Genomic DNA, 16873 nt, shown 5'->3' with positions numbered 1-16873 from the left:
GGCGGCGGCAGATTCGGTCTGCGCCCGCCGCACAGCCGGGCAACGGCGGAGCTCCGCCGCGCTGCCAGGGAGCGGCTGCGGGGCCTGGAGCGCTGCCAGGGAGCGGCTGCGGGGCTCCCGCCCCGCGGGTGAGCGTCAGCATCGCTCTCGGGGCGCGTCTGTCCCGGCCGCGCGGGCCTGCTCCCAGCTCGGGGCTCTCCCTCTCCTTGGAGACGGCGAGTTCCGGGGAGGGCCCGGTCTCCGCTCTTGTAGGGGCGAGGAAAGGCGGGTGGGGAGCCGGCCCCGGTCCCAGTGTGGCGAGTTTGCCGCAGCGCCCTGGTTCCGGGACCGCGGCACGCCTTGCCGTGTCCTGCCTGGGACACGCTGTTTTTCCCCTGTTTTTCCGCTGTTTTTCCGCTGGTGCCCGGGGCAACCAGCCGGGGACGCGCGGTGCCGTGTGCCGCTCGCTGGTGTGCAAGTGGCCTCTTCGCTGAGGGTGTCGCAGCTGGCACGGCAGCGAAGTCCCGTATTTGTCGGTGATGTGTTTGCAGCTCTCCGTAATGGTGTGATTTTCCGCAGCTCCCCTTCCTGTGTAATATGAGAGTCTAGATTCAGTTGGAAGAAATCAAACGTCTAGTTGTTGGGCATTTCAGAGACAGCGTTTATAGTGTTAACATACTTGGTAACTTGCGTGGGGTAGTTATTTTAGTTTTTGTTTATTTTGGTCTTTTTGTTTAGTTTTTACATTGATCCTTTGAATATCTTTCATACACATTTTTGACAGTTGTTCTTTGAGCCACTTCCTCAAAGCTTTAAATTATGGTAACTTGAAACTTTGTTATACTCGATTTCATTCTTGATAGCCAGCGCTCTGTAAATTCTACAGATTTCCACAGACAAAAGCTATGTATCTCATTTTACGGGGTTTACCTTCCCAAGATTTGCTGCTGACTTGACTGTTACTTTTATGAGCTCTTAGGCTGTTTTGTAGTGACAGTAGTTACCAGTTTTTACATCCAGAGATCTGGTGTAAAAAGAAAGGATTTTTGATGCTTTTGGGAAACAGCCTATATGTGATTAGACAAAATCCTGTGAGAGTGTCTTCTGTGACTATTTGCATTGCAGATTAGAGCTTCAGTTTTATGTTAGATTCTTTGAGATTTGTCTTAATAGCTGTTTAAATTTGCAAAACCATAGAATGGATCACATTGTAACATAATGCAGGAAGAATAGCTGCCTCAATTTCCAAATAATTGGTTAAATTATTCCCATTCTGACTTCGAAAAGTAAGTATTGTGTACTTCTGTTTAGTGCAACTAATAACCCAAAACCTAATGATTAAATTAAAGGAACCTGATGATTAAGTAGGAAGAAAGTCCTTTTAACAAGGGCAGAACACATAGGAAGAGCTTACTCTTGAAGATTGCTGATTAAACACCACAGAAGTACAAGAAGAAAAACACCCACAACAAACCCAGCCCACTGTAAATGTAACTGTTTCTTGAGACCATTGCTTCATTTATAAGCTGTGTGACCGTGCCTCTTCACTGCTTATATTGGTAGGCTTCAAAATACTTGTTTGGTAGCAAGAAAAGAAATTTAGTGAAGATAGTGGCAGGTAATTATCTCCTAGGTTCTAGCAGAAAGTTGAATTTAGGTGATTATTTGCATTTTGTAATTTTTGTGTACATAATGTTTTTTTAACAGATGCACTTTTTTATGTATATTTCATAACCTGAAAGAAGAATAGCATTTGGAATAATGGCAACAGGAGACCTAAATGGAAGTTTAAGAAAAATAGAACAAGGACTTCGCTTGTTAAATTATCCACGAGATGTGGATTATACAGTGTAAGTGGCAGTGTGAAAACTTATGCTAATACATGATGACAAGCAAGATATATAAACAAGATATGCATAAGGATTAGCATTGCACCCAGTGATAAGCAGAACATAACTGGGAACTTGGGGTGTGGGCTGTGTGAACTGGGATATAAAAGTACACAGTTTTGCTCTTCTGAGCAATCCTTAGAACAATCCTGGGCTGTATTAGTGTCTTGCTCCTCTTCTGCTGTTCTTGTCTTTGTTTTGGTTAATGTCACCTTTTGGATTTCTGCAGAAGTGCTTGCAAAACTTCCTTCAGGAAATTTCATCCTATAAAGATTAGAAACAAAAAAATGGTCTGAATGTTGAGCTGGAAACGCTGGTGGGCTTTAGACTTGACAATGTTTAAATTATATGTAGATCACAAGAACATTTTTTGGAGCATTTTACAGATTACAGCAAAGATGGCTGAATGAGACATGCCCGAGCAATGAGACCTTACAATGAAAGATATTTAGATAGAACCTGCTGTGTATTTATTCCTTTCAAGTTAAATGTTGAAATTCATGTAATGAAAAGCTTTTGTTACCTTCTGCTGTGTAAAATACTTTTGTCTCTTTATAGGTTAGTAAAAGGGGATCCAGCTGCATTTTTACCTATCATCAGCTATTGTTTTACATCTTTCTCAACTTGCATAGCAGAGCTTTTGGTAAAGTGTGATGTGGAACTGACAGCCAAGAGCGACTTGCGTTTTATTGAAGCTGTTTATAAGGTATCCCTTCATGTTCTCTGCTAAAGAAACTTCACAGAAATTAAACAGTTACTATGAGCTTTACTAGAAAGTGAAAGTTTTTGGAAATGAACATGAATTTAAGTGCTTTTAGGATTTAAGATGGGTATTAAGTCACTGTGTGCAAGGTTTTAGATTTTAATGAAAATAAGAATGGGTGGTGGTAGCCAAATCTCAGTTTTGAGACATTTGCAGAAACAGTAATATTGTTAGATGTTAGTTTTGAAGAACACAGAAATTTTTATTGGACAAAAAGATTTATAGAAGTCACCTTGGCAAAAATCTTAACCACCAAAAAAATCACCAGGAACTCAAAAAATTGTAAGCACAGTTTAGAAATACAGCTATTTTGAAACACTATGCCATTTTAATACATGAAATTGAATATTAACCTTTTATAAACCGGAATAAAATTCTTAACTGATTGAAAATAACTTTGAACTATCCTTAAAATGTATAAAAGCATGTTTTTTATGAAAGGTGGATTGATGAATTAAGAAAAAGTGACTTATTCAGACGAGGTTTCCATCTGAGAGGAAAGGCTTCTTTAGGAGCCTTATGTAGCCCTCTGATGTATTTGCTGAGGTTAATATAACATTTTATTGTGGATTCACTTTAAAAGCTCTTAGTTTTATTTTTTTTTAGTATTAATTGTATAGTCGGTTATTTCTTGAATCTTAAGACTGTGAGTTGAAGTTTACAAGAGTGGTGTGAATGAAAGAGGAGATATGTTGAAGGCCTAGTTAAAAGGAACAGCTATATATTTATTGATTTATATAAAAATAATCAAATGAGTAAAGGCTTAACTGCTGAAGTGCAGAATGAAAGACAAGATTGTAGTAAAATAAGAATATGGGCATGCCATTTCTACAGTAAATTGTGAGGTGATTTTGAAAGTGAAGTAAACTCTTATTTTGTTGCAGTTTCTTCGGGATCAATTTCAGTATAAACCAATTTTAACAAAAGAGCAGTTTCTTCAAGTTGGCTTTGCGGAAAGAAAAATGCAAATTGTTTGTGACATTATCAACTGTGTGGTGAAGAAACATAAGGAGCTGAGTAACTCTAGTAAGGTACTGATCAAATGGTTGCCTTTTTTAATATGTTTCTTTAGACGTGTTTGATGCTGCAGATAAACTGGTCTTCAGCTTATCTTTGAAGATATTGCTCATTGCTCATGGACCAAATAATGGAAAGTTAGTATGAAGTTTCATTGTAAGATGCTTGAATGCTTTCATTCAAGACATGAAGCTGGCAATACTTTGTAGTATAAAAAAATTAGAATGAAGATAAATCTAATTGTTATTTTTACAGTAAGTGGTATATTTTCTTTTACACTTCTTGATACAGTGAACATGTGAATTAATAAACTTCTCAGATAAATTTAAAGGCGAAACAAAATCTTTTCATGTTGAATTTCTGTAACAATTCAAAAATAACGCTTCTGTTTGTTTCTCAAATGTGATTATTTTCATCAATGATACTTGTAATGGCATTATTTTTTATCAGTGTGTGGTGTATCAGTGTCTGCTTTAATGAAAGGAATTTGCAGTCTTTATATTTCACAGGATTTTGTTTCCTTTGAGTTTTTAACAAGTCTTTAGGACTTCTGCATGCTTAATTTCTCAGTTTTGAAGACATAACTACATTTTTTTTGTATTTGTTTTACTTTCAACTCGGGTGCATGTTGTCTTTTCTATTTATAACCATCTATTGATGCAACCTAGCATAGGTATAAATGAGTGTAAAAGTATGACATTTACTTCTGGATCTGTGTTCTCTATAACTTTGAGCCTTATTTAATTTTTTTTTAGACGTTATTGTACTACAGAGGTTTAAATGTGTTTGTGTGTGTGCAGCATGAAATACTCCTGTCAGTCAGAGATGGTGTTAGAAAGTGGGGTGTGGAATCCTGAAAATTTTCTCTTGTTATTTTCTTCTGTTCACTTTGGAGGTTAAATCCCAAACGAAAAAAAAAATCAGACCTCTTAAATGTGAAGTATGGTCAAATTGTGGTAAAGGCCTTGCTGATCCAAGTCGCAGTGCTCTGAATCCCAAACAGGTATGAAAATAATTTTTATGTTTTATCTCCTTTGTAGTAAGTCAGGCTCTTGCTGAAATTTTTTGCTTTTGTTTTGGTTTTAATGCTTAATCAAACCAGTTTTGATGTGGGCTGATGTTTGTTTGTTTGTTTTTCTCCAGAGTGTGGTTGGCTGAAATAATAGCTGAAAAACAGAGGATGTTGCCTCTATTTTACTGAGTAGTTGATCTCAGAGTCTTGCTGGTAATGACCTAGTGCTGTTGTTTGTGCTATATTTGAGTTATATCAAGTGTAAGGGAGAGCAATGGGAAAAGATACAATGGCACAAAGAAGCTGTATGGTGTTTGAAGAGTGAAGTGTGCTTGGCCTAGCATGTGTTTAAAACACAGCTTTCAAAACACTATTTGGTGTTTTATCTGAATCTGTTCAGGAAGTTTTCATAATGTAGCATTCCTTTTGGCTTTGGTTTTACAAAGGTAAAATGATTATGCATTAAGTAAAAATATCTATACGTTATTCCACTCTTGACATGTGAAGGAGGCAGTTTTCCTGATATTATCTGCTAAAAGGGCACAAAATAAAATTTTAGAAAACTTCTAGGACTATGATTGCATGTTAATAGCTGATGGTTTCTACTTATAAGGAAAATACTGCTTTTATCAAGGAAAACTTTGTGAAGAAAGTGTTTGGAATGGCTTCTCTGTCTCTTCTAGTTGTTAATAGTGGCACTGCATGGGATAGATACGTGTGTTTTAAGAATTCTCTAGAAGAGGAAAGTTTCAGCTTAACTAAAACATTGAGGAATTTCTACATGTTAAGATGCTGCACAGAACTAGTGATTGTGCATTCTTAATAATTTTGTGATATTATCATAAGATTTAATCCACCTGAAGAAATTGCAGAATTTCTCTTTGTTTTCTCTAAGGGAAGCCTTCAAAGGAAACTAATGTATATCTCATAGGGCTATTTTGCTGACAGTTGTCAAGAAAAAGGAAGAATTCTAATATTCTTAGTTAAACCTTTTTTGTTCTTAATGTTTTAGTCATGGGTTTGATGTTGAAACTGTCTATACCTATGAATTTCGCTGTAGGTAATAACGTATTTTCCAGTCCACACTTAGAAATCTAACAACCTTTAAATTAAAGGAGGACATTAATGTCTTCATTACTGTTTATGGAAAGGAAACAAGGTACACAGTATATATGGCAAAGTGCATGCATATTTGTTTTACAGTTCCTTCAGGTCTGTATGATTTTTTTAAAAATTAAACTGCCTCCTCTTGCTTTCTGTATTTTGTAACCAGTTGGGATAAGATAGTTAGATTTAAATAAATATTGAAATAATGGATCTTAATTGGCTAATGAATTGAAATATTATTGTTATGAATAACACCAGCAGTTAATTGTGTTTGTTTGTTTGATTGTTTGTTTTTTAGCATACTCAAAAGAAGCCTCTAGTTGAACGACACTCAGGAAATGAAGTTAGTGGTGATCTTTATCCACTACCCCTTCCAGCACAGGGAGGGACTGAGGAAGAATTGTGCCCAGATTATGATATTGTGGAAGTTAACTGTGAACAAGTAAGGACTTCTATTTTAAGATGTCTTTCTATTGCAGGATTTGTCTGAAGGGATAAAGGTTTTTACATTATAGCTATACTTCAGGAGTATGCAGCAGATACTTAATAAATGTATTGAAAAAGTTGGAAAAAGGAAAAGTCAGTTAAATTGTACTGTCTCTTTCAAGACATAGTTCTGTCAACAACTTCTTTTAGAAGCTGTGTTCCCTGAGTAGGCATATTTTGGTAATTCTGGAAGAAAAATAATTTTCTAATGTGTCAGGATGTGGTTACTGAACTTGAAGATTGCACTGAATTAGAGGATATGTTCTTATCGGTATTTTTCAGGTCGTAGAAGAAAATTCACAAATTGAGTTTTTAAAGAGTCAGCTTGCAGATTTCCAGGAAAAGCTTCATAAGCTAGATTGGATGGAAGATAAGCTACAAGTTTTAGAAGAGAAACTGCAAGGAAAGGTGATCGTAGATGAAAAGGACTGGAATAACTTACTGAATCGAGTTTTGCTTCTTGAAACAGAACTGTTGTTACAATCCAGAAAGGTGTGTTAATTTCTCTCTTAATTCTATAACAAAAATTGCCCAAACATAATCTTGTTGGTCTGTTTCTGCCCTCCCTGCCTCATGATGTGTTTTTGTCACTGGTTTTAAAAGTACAATCTGAATGCAAGTGCTGTTTATGAAGTTGATGTTTTTTTTTTCTTAACTGTTAAATTCTGTTCTCTGAGACTTTATGAACCAAAACTTGCCATCTGTTCTCATTAGTAATGATTCAGTGTAATTTTATTTACTGCTGAAGTTATAGAAGAAAGTTTTTGAACGTGGAGTCTTCATTCTTTTCAACAGATAGTGACAAAAATGGATGGCATGCACAGTGGAAAATACAGGGTTAATCAAAAAGTTATTTCTTATTTTAGTCCTATGTGTAATTTATGGATCCTTGAAATTTCTAGTCTAATTAGTGGGGTTTTTTCTCCTATTCTCACTCTCTTCCCACTCTTCCTATTTTTTGTCCATGATGTTCATTGCATTTTTGAATGTGTGAAAGCACTGCAGTTGTGATGTGGCTACATTTGGCATAGCAAATAAAGCTTCTTGTTGCCTTAACACTAGGTTATTTTTCATGCTGTTGAAAGGTCCTTGTGTGCACATTATGTACTTTGATGTATGTACACATGTAAATATTTTGAGTTGCAGTGAACCATAGCATCACTTTGAAATTAATCATGTGATCAAAAATTTTCCCTAATGTATCTTGTGTATCCTTCAGACACTGTCAGATGCTTTCCAGAAGTTGAAAATCCTTGTGGAAAATAGTTGATTGGTGCTGCATTTTTCTTTGCAGCTGTAAAACTGTTGAATTTATTCACAACTAGGAGCTCTGTGCATTTTGCTGACCCCACTAATTTGAAAATGTTGCTAGTACTTGTATACCAGACATGTTTTACTGTGTGCCTTGCAAGTGTGGTGGTTATGCAGTCTTGAAATAGACAGATGTTTCAAACTGATCACTAGGTTATTTCTAAAAGCTCAATTAGTAAGGATAGATATTCTCAATCACTTTAAAAAAAATTAGGTCCTTAGTAGTTCATGTGATTTTACCATCTGAAATCAGAGTCTTATGGATCAGTAGACGTGTGTCCAACTAATACCACCAATGATAATGTTTTTTTTTTTTCTGGAAGCAGTCTCAAGAGGCCTTCAGGTGAACAGCCACAGACAGTTTTTCTCCTGTTTCAAATGTATTCTTTTCAAGAAATTGCTGTAGCACATGGGAAAGCTCATGTTTCAGACTAGACTTGTTCTTTTGTTTTGTAAATTTGATTTATTACTGCTTCACTAACATGTTTATTGCAGTTGTTCATATGATTGGAATAGTACCTGGAAAATACTCTAAAAAATATCACTGAGAAGTTTCCAGTGATAATTATATTTCTGTACTGCATGTTACTGACAGAATTCACCTGCAGAAACAAGTTCAGTTATAGTTTCTGTATGACATTCTATATACAAATATATAAGACTATATATATGTATACATAGTCATCAAAGCAACTATTTTGCAATAGACATTTGAAAACTGCTGAGAAATAATCCTTTGGGCCACAGAATTGCTGCTTTTTTGTTTAATGAAATTGCATCCATGTTGTGCTTCACACATACAGAAACAATTCAGAATTATTACAGAAACAATTCAGAATTATTCCTCTCTGACTCTTGCACTTTACAGGGAATTTTTGGCATCTAACCAACATAGCAGGAACACTCTTAAGATCTGTCTTTTGCTGTTGCCAAAGTAGCAGCAGCTGTGCATTTAAGTTCTGGGAAAGTCTGAAAGCTACCAAATCCATTTCAATGAAAGGAATTGAACAGACGTAGTCTCTGCAGATTCTATTTTTGTGTTTTTTTAAGAGATGGACATTATTACAGTTTTTTCCAGCATTTTCCCATACAATACCTACTATTTCTCCTTTGTTAATTTATTTGGGTGTAGTAGTCCCCTCTTAGCTGATGCGGTTACTCCAGTATATAAAGTGACATATTTTAAAGGCTGAGGTATCAAATCATAATGATTACTCATTAGTAAAAAAAATTCTAGATGTTGTTTGAGTGTTTCATTTTTTTACTTTGAAATTAGAAAGTTGAACTCAAAAATACTATTGTTTCCTTGCTTATGAACAACCTTTTTAAAGTTACATTGAGTTAAACTGAGAATGTTTCTTAAAAGAGCCCTCTCTCATTTAGGAGCCTGGGAAACCAGCTTAAAATAGCCTTCTGGGTTCTAAGCATTTAGGTGCAGTGAATTTCAGTTAGTCTATAGGCTATTTTTTCAGGACTGAGGACTCTATTTTTGGGTATCAGCTAGCAGTAGAAGAAGGCACACTTACTTTAAGCTAATAGCAACCAATGTTGAGATGAAATTATTAGTACAGGCTAAGACCATTCTGATTGTCCATTCTACTGATAAGTAAGTTTTATGCACTATATTTTGACCTGGTTTTGACCTCATCATGAACAGCAACATTAATGTTTTAAAAATACCTGTTTAAATAGACTAGTTTTTTAATGAAGTGCATTTATGGAAGTGTTGAATTTTTTAGTCCTGTGAAGATATTTGTGCAGTGCCAACACGGTGTAGCAAGCAAATACACACATACCTGATACTTAAATACAGTTTTGTTCTGTCAGAAGATGATTTAAACAGGGTGTATGGCTAAAATGCAGTAAACTTGTATTTCAGAGAGACTTTCTTAAAGACTTCAGCAATATAAATCAAAAAAGAACTTCTAGTAGCATTCCAGTTTCCCTTGGTGAGTATTAATGATTTCCCTTTTAATTAATGTAAATATGCTAAACATTTCTTGCTGACCTTGACTAAAATAGTTAAGTAGGTAACTGCAATTTTGTGACCTCTGAATTTAAACCCATCCTGCAGATAAGAAGTTAACCTCCTCATCATTTCATGTTTCTAACTTATTCTTAATATGATTTAGTTGCTATAGCATAGTAAGTAATAGTTTAAAAGAGCTACTAAAAATATCAAAGATGCAAATTAACGTTCTGTTACTAAAGCTGTGAATAACAATACTGTCATTTGGACTTTAAAGCAGTTATCATCATGTTCCAAAAATGCGCTGTTCTCAAGCACAAATGCCACTAATATCTTTTAGGTTGCTGTTTTCTTCTTTAATGGGGCTCAGACAAATAATGATTCATAATCTTTGTTGGTTTTCAACTCACTACTAAATGTTTTCTATATTTCTATGCTCTGAAGCAGTTAGCAGCTGTCCAACTGGCATTTTTGATAAACTTTCTTGTTTTGAAGAGAAAGTCAAAATCTTTTTCTTCCGTTTCCAACTTCCGTTTTATTTTGATAACCTACAAGAAGTAAACAAAGCAGATTTGAGTGGGAAAGAAGTTAAAAGCACTGCTCAGGCCATGAGTAATTAATCTGTCTTCCTCAATAGTAGCTCTTTGGCCTTTAGCTCTATTAGCTCCCTCTGTTCTCTTCCTTGATTTGGCCTGTTTCCCTTGTGGCAGCTGTTATTCCTACCACCAGTGGTAAGGGGGATATTCTATTTTCCATTCTCACATATTAGGCTTTTTTGTCCAGTGTGGGGCTTTTGAATTGTATAATTAAAAAGGAGTCTCAGTAATCCAGTTTCCATGGAAATTAGGAAGGCAGTTATTGGTTATGTCAAAGCTTGTTTTTATCATGGAGTCTCAGAAACGGGACCTTCATTTTACAGGACTCAGAAAGCAACATATTTACTTCCTGTGATAAGTTTAGTGGTGTGTTACTGACACTTGAGGACTTTGTAGTAAGTAAATAGTTAGATGGTTTTTTGAAAGAGAATTTTCAGACTCCCCAAATTCTGAATTTGTTGTTTCTGCTTTTCTAAAATTTAGGAAATTTTAGGCATGAAAGTTATTAGGACAGTCTTAACTCTTTTATCTGAGAGTATAGTACTTGGGATCCTTTCCAGCTCTTTTTGGTTGTTGTACTCTTAAGAAATCACAGCTGTACCAAATAAAAAATTTTTAATTTTAGGTATTTAAAAACAGTTTATTATGAATTTTAGATACAAAATAGTGTAGCTACGTTTGTTCCAAAGGTATGATGTGTAGATGGTGACTTTACTAAAAATGAATATGGGAACATGTGTTTTTTTGAGATACTAAATTCTCTTCCCTGACAATAGTAATCTAAAATTACAAACAATATCACAGCTTCCAAATGAAAAAGAAAGAAAAAAGAGACAAAAATTCTGCTACTTATAAGTCAGGTTACTTTGCACAAATTAAAGACATGTTTGAGCAGGCAGTTTACAATAAAAATAATGTAAACTATATGAAATTACTATTAAAGGTTTGGCAATGTAATCAGATGTTCATAAGCTTTGATTTTATTCTAATCAGGAGAAAATAATCTTCTTAGTAATCTTTAGAATTTGCTTTTAGTATATTATATATATTATACATAGTGTCATATTGCACTTGTTTAAAAAAAATGAGGAACCCATTTTGGACTCCCATAGTAGCTTTTTCCTTCCCCTCTTTATACAATGCATTCTCTTCTGTTATTGCCTACTGTAAATCACATTATTTGATAGCTGACCTTGCAAAAGAGAGCAAGAAGGCAAAGGTGACATAAAACTGAGCATTTCTCTGTAGATACAGAGAGGAATGAGGAGATGCCAGGGAGTCATCTTCAGTCGTCTGGATGCGGTTCACTGTTATCCACAGACCAACCTCCCAAAGACATGACCATTAATTCTCATGATCTGACAGACATTTCAAAGGTAAGTAAAGCTGGTGAATGCTCAGTTGATTTCCTTTGAGGTCAAGAGAACAAGTAAGCATTGGTTTTAGTTGTGTATACTGATAGAAAAACAAGGAAACTGTGCAAAACTACCACTAGTTCTGTCTCATAAAAATACTTTTCATATGCAAACACTGCTTAAACTCACATTTTCTCTGAATTTAAATTGAAAGTCCATCTGAAGAATGTAAGCTTTGAAGAGTTCACTAACTATGTTGCTTTTAAATTGTAGGAGACAATAAGACAAAGAATGGAAAAGATAAGTAAAATGTAAGTAATAGGAAAGGGCAGCAGGAATTTATTTCCCAGGAGGGAGTTGTACTGGAGTAAGGCGCACAGAGAATGTACATATGTGTTCCAAACCTCAAAGGTCTGTACATCAGGTGTGGCATTTCCTTATGGCTCTACTGGATAATAAATCCACTTACAGTTTTGTATTTGTGGGATGAGTCACTGTTTTGGTTTCTAAAAAGCAATAGAAAGCACTCTTAGTAGTATTAACTAGAGAATAAAGAGTGTTTAGAATTTGGTTGATAAGAAATAGGAATATTATTTATTTCCTGATTTAAATTCTCTGGTACTTGCAATTTTTCTTTCTGAAAAGTACCTATTATCTTAAATGGTTTTTATTATTTAAGGAAATGTAAAACTAATTTCAACCTAAGCATTATAATAACTGTATTAAGATGTATTTGATAATTATTCTGAGATCTAGAATAAAATTTTTTGTTATGTTTTTATTATACTTGAAGAGAAATGTGTTGCTTTATCATGTTTCTCTAGCAAGAGATTTCTATAAGTGTGTGGCCTATAAAAAACTCTAGCCTTTTCTGTAATTTTAATTTTATTGTGTGGGTTACTCCTTTTTTGTGTACTTGAGGTTTATTGATAAATGGTAGGCATTTAAGATAGAAATTAATTGCAGGGGAAAAGGGAGGGGTGAGAGAAAACTTATAGGGTCATGCTGCTTATTAGTATTTTGGATAATTAGGAAGTTAAAAGCAAGTCAGTTATTTTTGTACCCTACTTTATTAAGTGTATGTAAATAAAATTTATTTTCAGAATGGAAGAAACCTTCAAATTGTTCAAAACACCAAGCCCACCTCTGGGAATACCTGCAAGCACAAGTCTTCAGACCTTGTCTCTGCAGCCTTGTGGATACCAGAAATAATCTGTATGTTTGTACAGCGTTAAAGTTTTAATATATCAAATTTGTAATGATCACTAGTGCTTTTATTGCTTTGAATAAATATTTTACTCATGCATCTGTGTATTGATTTCCCTCCTCACGACCACAATTTTTGATTTTGAAGACTATTCAAATAGCTTCTTCCCCCCTCCTTGCACTTTTGTAAATTGAAGTCATTACAGCAGTGTATTCTTGTGTTGACATTTGTTAGCAGTGTGCTAAGTAATATGTTTTTTAAAGTGTGTGGGCTTGAGGACTGTGGTTTACATCCTGTTGGAAACATTCCAGCTGGAACTTGCATATTACACCCAAGAGGCATTCTTACATACCATCCTACCATCTGTACTCTTGAATAAGTCTTAATAAAAAACTTAACATACACAGTTTCAAATATGTACCTTTTTTTGCTGGTTTTTTTTGAAATTTTATTTTTAAATATAAGTTTTCATGCTGAGCTGGAGAGCACCAACACTTTATGGCTTCCATTAACACTGACAAAGTGGGGGTCAGTTTGATCCTAAACACAAAAATGTGCAAGTAAGTCCACAGACTTTGACTGCAAGAGATGTGTTGAGTGTTTTAGCGCTCTTACCCAACACATTTTAAGACCAGCAGCACAGATGGAGACCAGTCTGTATACAAAGAAACACATTTTCATTATTTGAAGCCATATTAAGATTCTGTTTAGAGACATAAGTAGATGTAAGACTTGCATAAACATATGATCAAACCAAAGATGTGTGAGGCTTGATTGGATTTATTTAATTGTATATTGCTTTTTGTAAATTGGTAGCCTATCATATCAAGGCTCCTTTGTGTTTTAATACTTCAGTTAAAAAGATTTTTGGAGTTTAATATTACAGACCAGTCGTAATTTTTTGGGGCGCAGAGTTTGCAGATGAAGGCAAAAGCAGCTGTTTAACATGCTGTAAAAAGTGATTTCTATGCTTTAACAATAATTATGATTTTTTTCTATAACCATATGGAATATAAATGGACTTTATTTTACACAGAAACAGAAGAGTTTATGGCGATCTGTGATGTTATATGAACTAGTTCTGGGTTTTTTAGACTTTTGTGACTTCTGTGATTTTTCAGTTGTTTAAAAATAAAAGAACCTATAAAGATTGGATCGTAGGAATGTGTTTTGCTCCTTAATCGAAAATAGGCCTTGCAAATCACTGTTCATTATTCTAACAATGAAATGAAATGATGTTTCCTTCTAAATGTTAGAACCATTAATGTCTTAAAATAGGACTACAGCACCATCTTGTGGAAATCTTTATTCAGTCATCAAAGAAGTAAAAATCAGTATTTCTGTCTTCTTTAAGCTGCTATGATCAAGTATTTTGAATTATCTCTCTCATATTTTTCCTCTTTGCCTTGAAGTCAGAGATGCTTTTATGTGAAGTAGGATATTTATTCTCTGTGATATTTGTTAAAGAGTGTGGCAGGACAGAGAGGAATGACAGCTGTTTACTGATGCCATGGAAAAAATGAGAAGTCTTAGTATACTTGATTCAAGTTACAGAGACTTATCATTGAATGCATCTGGGGAATGCAGCGTTAGGAAAAGCTCCTTCTCTCTGTGTGCAATTCAATGTAATTTCTATTTAGTGCTATAAAATTGAAAATCCCAAGTTGTTAAATTATTTACTTCTTCCAGCAACATATACAGTGCTGAAAAACTAAAACCAAGGGTATGGACAAGCTGAAGTTTGAGCAGTGCATTATTGTCTTGCAAAGGTTAATTTTTCTGGAGAAACAGGAAAGTAAGATGATCAAAGTTTTTTAGAAGCTACTAACTGTGGAAATTATTTAGTTACTTTGTAGTACAGATGCTTAAAATTCTTTACTAATCACCAGTGAACAGGGCTTGAAACAGCCTTTTTCTGTCAACTACTTGTTTTGACAAGTTAGGTATCATTGCAAACAGTTGCAGTTGTAATATATTCTACTTTAAAATAATTTATTTGCTAAATATTTACAGTTATCTTTTCAAACACTTTATGCCACATATACTTTCTCTTTAGTGGTTTTTTTTTAGGATCTTTTTAAACTTTGTGTGGTGAAAATAATTTATAATCCTCAGACAGCAAATTATGGTTCCTCAGGAAAATTATTATATCTGCAAAAATGGTTTAATGATAGTATTTAGCTTCTGTGATCTGTAGGCAGATTTCTGTGTGATAGAGATCTGTGTTGTGCTCTTTGTGGGATACTGGGGATGATGCATTCTTGTCACCTGTGCCAGATGAGCAGTCAAGACAAGGATAGTGATTAAAACACTTTTAACTTGAGTGACCCAAATGGGGAAAAGAAATTGTTCCAAAACTGTGATATTCCTTCTCTGGAGAATCCTATGGCTTATTTAATGAGGAGTAGTAAAGTTAGTGTCTGTGTTTAGGCAATGTGACCTTATCTGATAGAAAAATGCTGTATCAGTCATTGCAAAACTCATTATCTAGACAATCTAGAGCAGATGCTTGATTTGGAAGTGGTCAAGCTTTTTATTCTCTATGAGCAAACTGCTATAGTCAGAATTAGCTGTAGTGTGGAGCACTGATGTTCTAATGCAGCATTGGGTGTTGGTTTTCCTCTCCCCTTTCTCTATGCAGTTATTTTAAAGATAACTTATACTGTAAAGCAAAATCACTTGATGATAGACTCAAAATCAACAGAAATATAATTTTTCCAATGTTAGGTTTATAATGATAATTTTTTCGCATAAGCAATGTCAAAGAATATTATGCCTCAGGGTATTTTAATCAAAGGTGAAATTCTATTTCTAAAACATTCTGCTAGGTCTTCATAAACTTTCACACTTGTGTGTCTGTTCTCTTACCTGGTGTTGCTGCACTGCATTGAGTGCATGTTGAAATATGAACTGGGATTAAGAGTTAGAGAGCCTTGAATACTTTCCATGAATGCTGAGAATAGTTTCACAAAGCTGAAGTTTTTGGCAGCTTAAGGGATTTCCTCCCAGTGCTGATCATTCCCATCTGTCTGTGTTATCAACTGTGTTTTGTAACTGATGTGACTTAAATACACCCTTCTGAAAATAAATAGTGAGGGGTATTGGTTGTATTTTTTTGGGTGGCCTTGTTTTTGGGAATTTTTTTTCCTCATTCACATCAGCTCTGTGATCAGCTTATGACATTGCATCCAAATGTTTGTGCCTGAGGTTTCAGTTGGAGCAGCCTGCTATGCTATCAACAAGTAACTGTGCAAGAGGAGAGAAAATGGATCGAGTTGGTGTTTTACTGCTGAAAGATATCTTTCTCTGAGTCTGCAGGGTGCTAGAAGTGAAGAAGTTCCTGTGCAAAGTCCCAATGTATATATTAATGAAAGCTTGTCTGGTGTATTTTTGAATTGATTGAATGAAAGGGCAAATGTGTGTCTGAGAAAAAACATGGAAAATAGGATTAAAGGAAATCTAAATCTACAATTTGGAATTGGGTCAGTTTTCAGGAGCAGAAATAGCTGTTTATTACATGTGCTTTTGTTTTTTCTTCTTTTTTTTTCTTTGGCCAGTTCTCTTGGATTTAGAGGCATATTTTTCATATGTTCAAAATACCTTAAAAACTCAGCCCATTCTTTGCTGTGTAAAATGACCATAAAATATACAGGCAAATACAAACCCAAACCTTGGAGAATATTCTTTGTAATCTTCTGTATTGTGGAATAAATATGTATGAATATGTAACACATTTAAAATATTTCACATAGGCAATCACTGTACTATAAAAATAAGAAACATTCTCCTTACAACTTCAGTTTAACTGTAGGAATAAACTAGGCAATATAGTTCATGGTTCTTGAAGCATTTCATTGCTATCAATATAAGCAAATTTCAATATGCAGGAAGACTCCTCATTTATTTCTAGCAGTGTGTGTTCATTTGCTCCATAGGTGATCAAGTAGAGAGCACTGAGCCTTTCCTGTCACACTGACTGATGGTCTGGCATTGCATAGTCTTTGTCCCTATATTGTTGCATAAGACACTGATAGTGATTTCTTAGCCTGCTTGCTCTAACTGCAAAATTAAGAGATTCCCCTTGCTTTTCTCTTTAGCAGGATGTGGTTTATTTCATTGTTTATGCCCGCTTTAAGAATTACTTAGTAAAAAAGCCAATGGAAAAAAATGTAGTCTGTTTTT

General features: G+C 34.9%; 1 protein-coding gene across 2 annotated transcripts; it reads left to right on the top strand.

The window, feature by feature from the left end:
• The first annotated feature begins 31 nt into the window (after positions 1–31).
• On the top strand, positions 32–14016 carry CEP44 (centrosomal protein 44). 2 transcript variants are annotated; one of them, XM_054295558.1, is made up of 11 exons: positions 32–128; positions 1687–1829; positions 2427–2574; positions 3516–3662; positions 4544–4651; positions 6066–6209; positions 6536–6745; positions 9444–9513; positions 11378–11505; positions 11758–11795; positions 12588–14014. In XM_054295558.1, exons 2-11 carry the CDS (start codon positions 1741–1743, stop codon positions 12694–12696), a joined length of 1191 nt encoding a protein of 396 aa, XP_054151533.1. In that variant the 5' UTR covers positions 32–128; positions 1687–1740; the 3' UTR covers positions 12697–14014. The 2 variants fall into 2 exon arrangements, with proteins under 2 accessions (XP_054151533.1, XP_054151534.1); XM_054295559.1 differs by lacking the exon at positions 6536–6745 and having other exon boundaries at positions 12588–14016.
• Positions 14017–16873: the final 2857 nt, after the last annotated feature.

This window comes from Melozone crissalis, unplaced genomic scaffold (assembly GCF_028551555.1).
Source record: "Melozone crissalis strain CALT ecotype California unplaced genomic scaffold, PUWL_Pcris_2 ptg000006l_1, whole genome shotgun sequence".
NCBI classification, from domain to species: domain Eukaryota; kingdom Metazoa; phylum Chordata; class Aves; order Passeriformes; family Passerellidae; genus Melozone; species Melozone crissalis.
This window is presented reverse-complemented; position numbering and strand designations above follow the sequence as displayed.

Excerpts from the sequence above, each read along its gene's own strand:
- CEP44 (XM_054295558.1), top strand. The coding sequence starts at position 1,741 with ATGGCAACAGGAGACCTAAATGGAAGTTTAAGAAAAATAGAACAAGGA. Across the intron at positions 1,830-2,426 it reads CGAGATGTGGATTATACAGT|GTTAGTAAAAGGGGATCCAG; the intron begins GTAAGTGGCAGT and ends GTCTCTTTATAG. Across the intron at positions 9,514-11,377 it reads TAGCATTCCAGTTTCCCTTG|ATACAGAGAGGAATGAGGAG; the intron begins GTGAGTATTAAT and ends ATTTCTCTGTAG.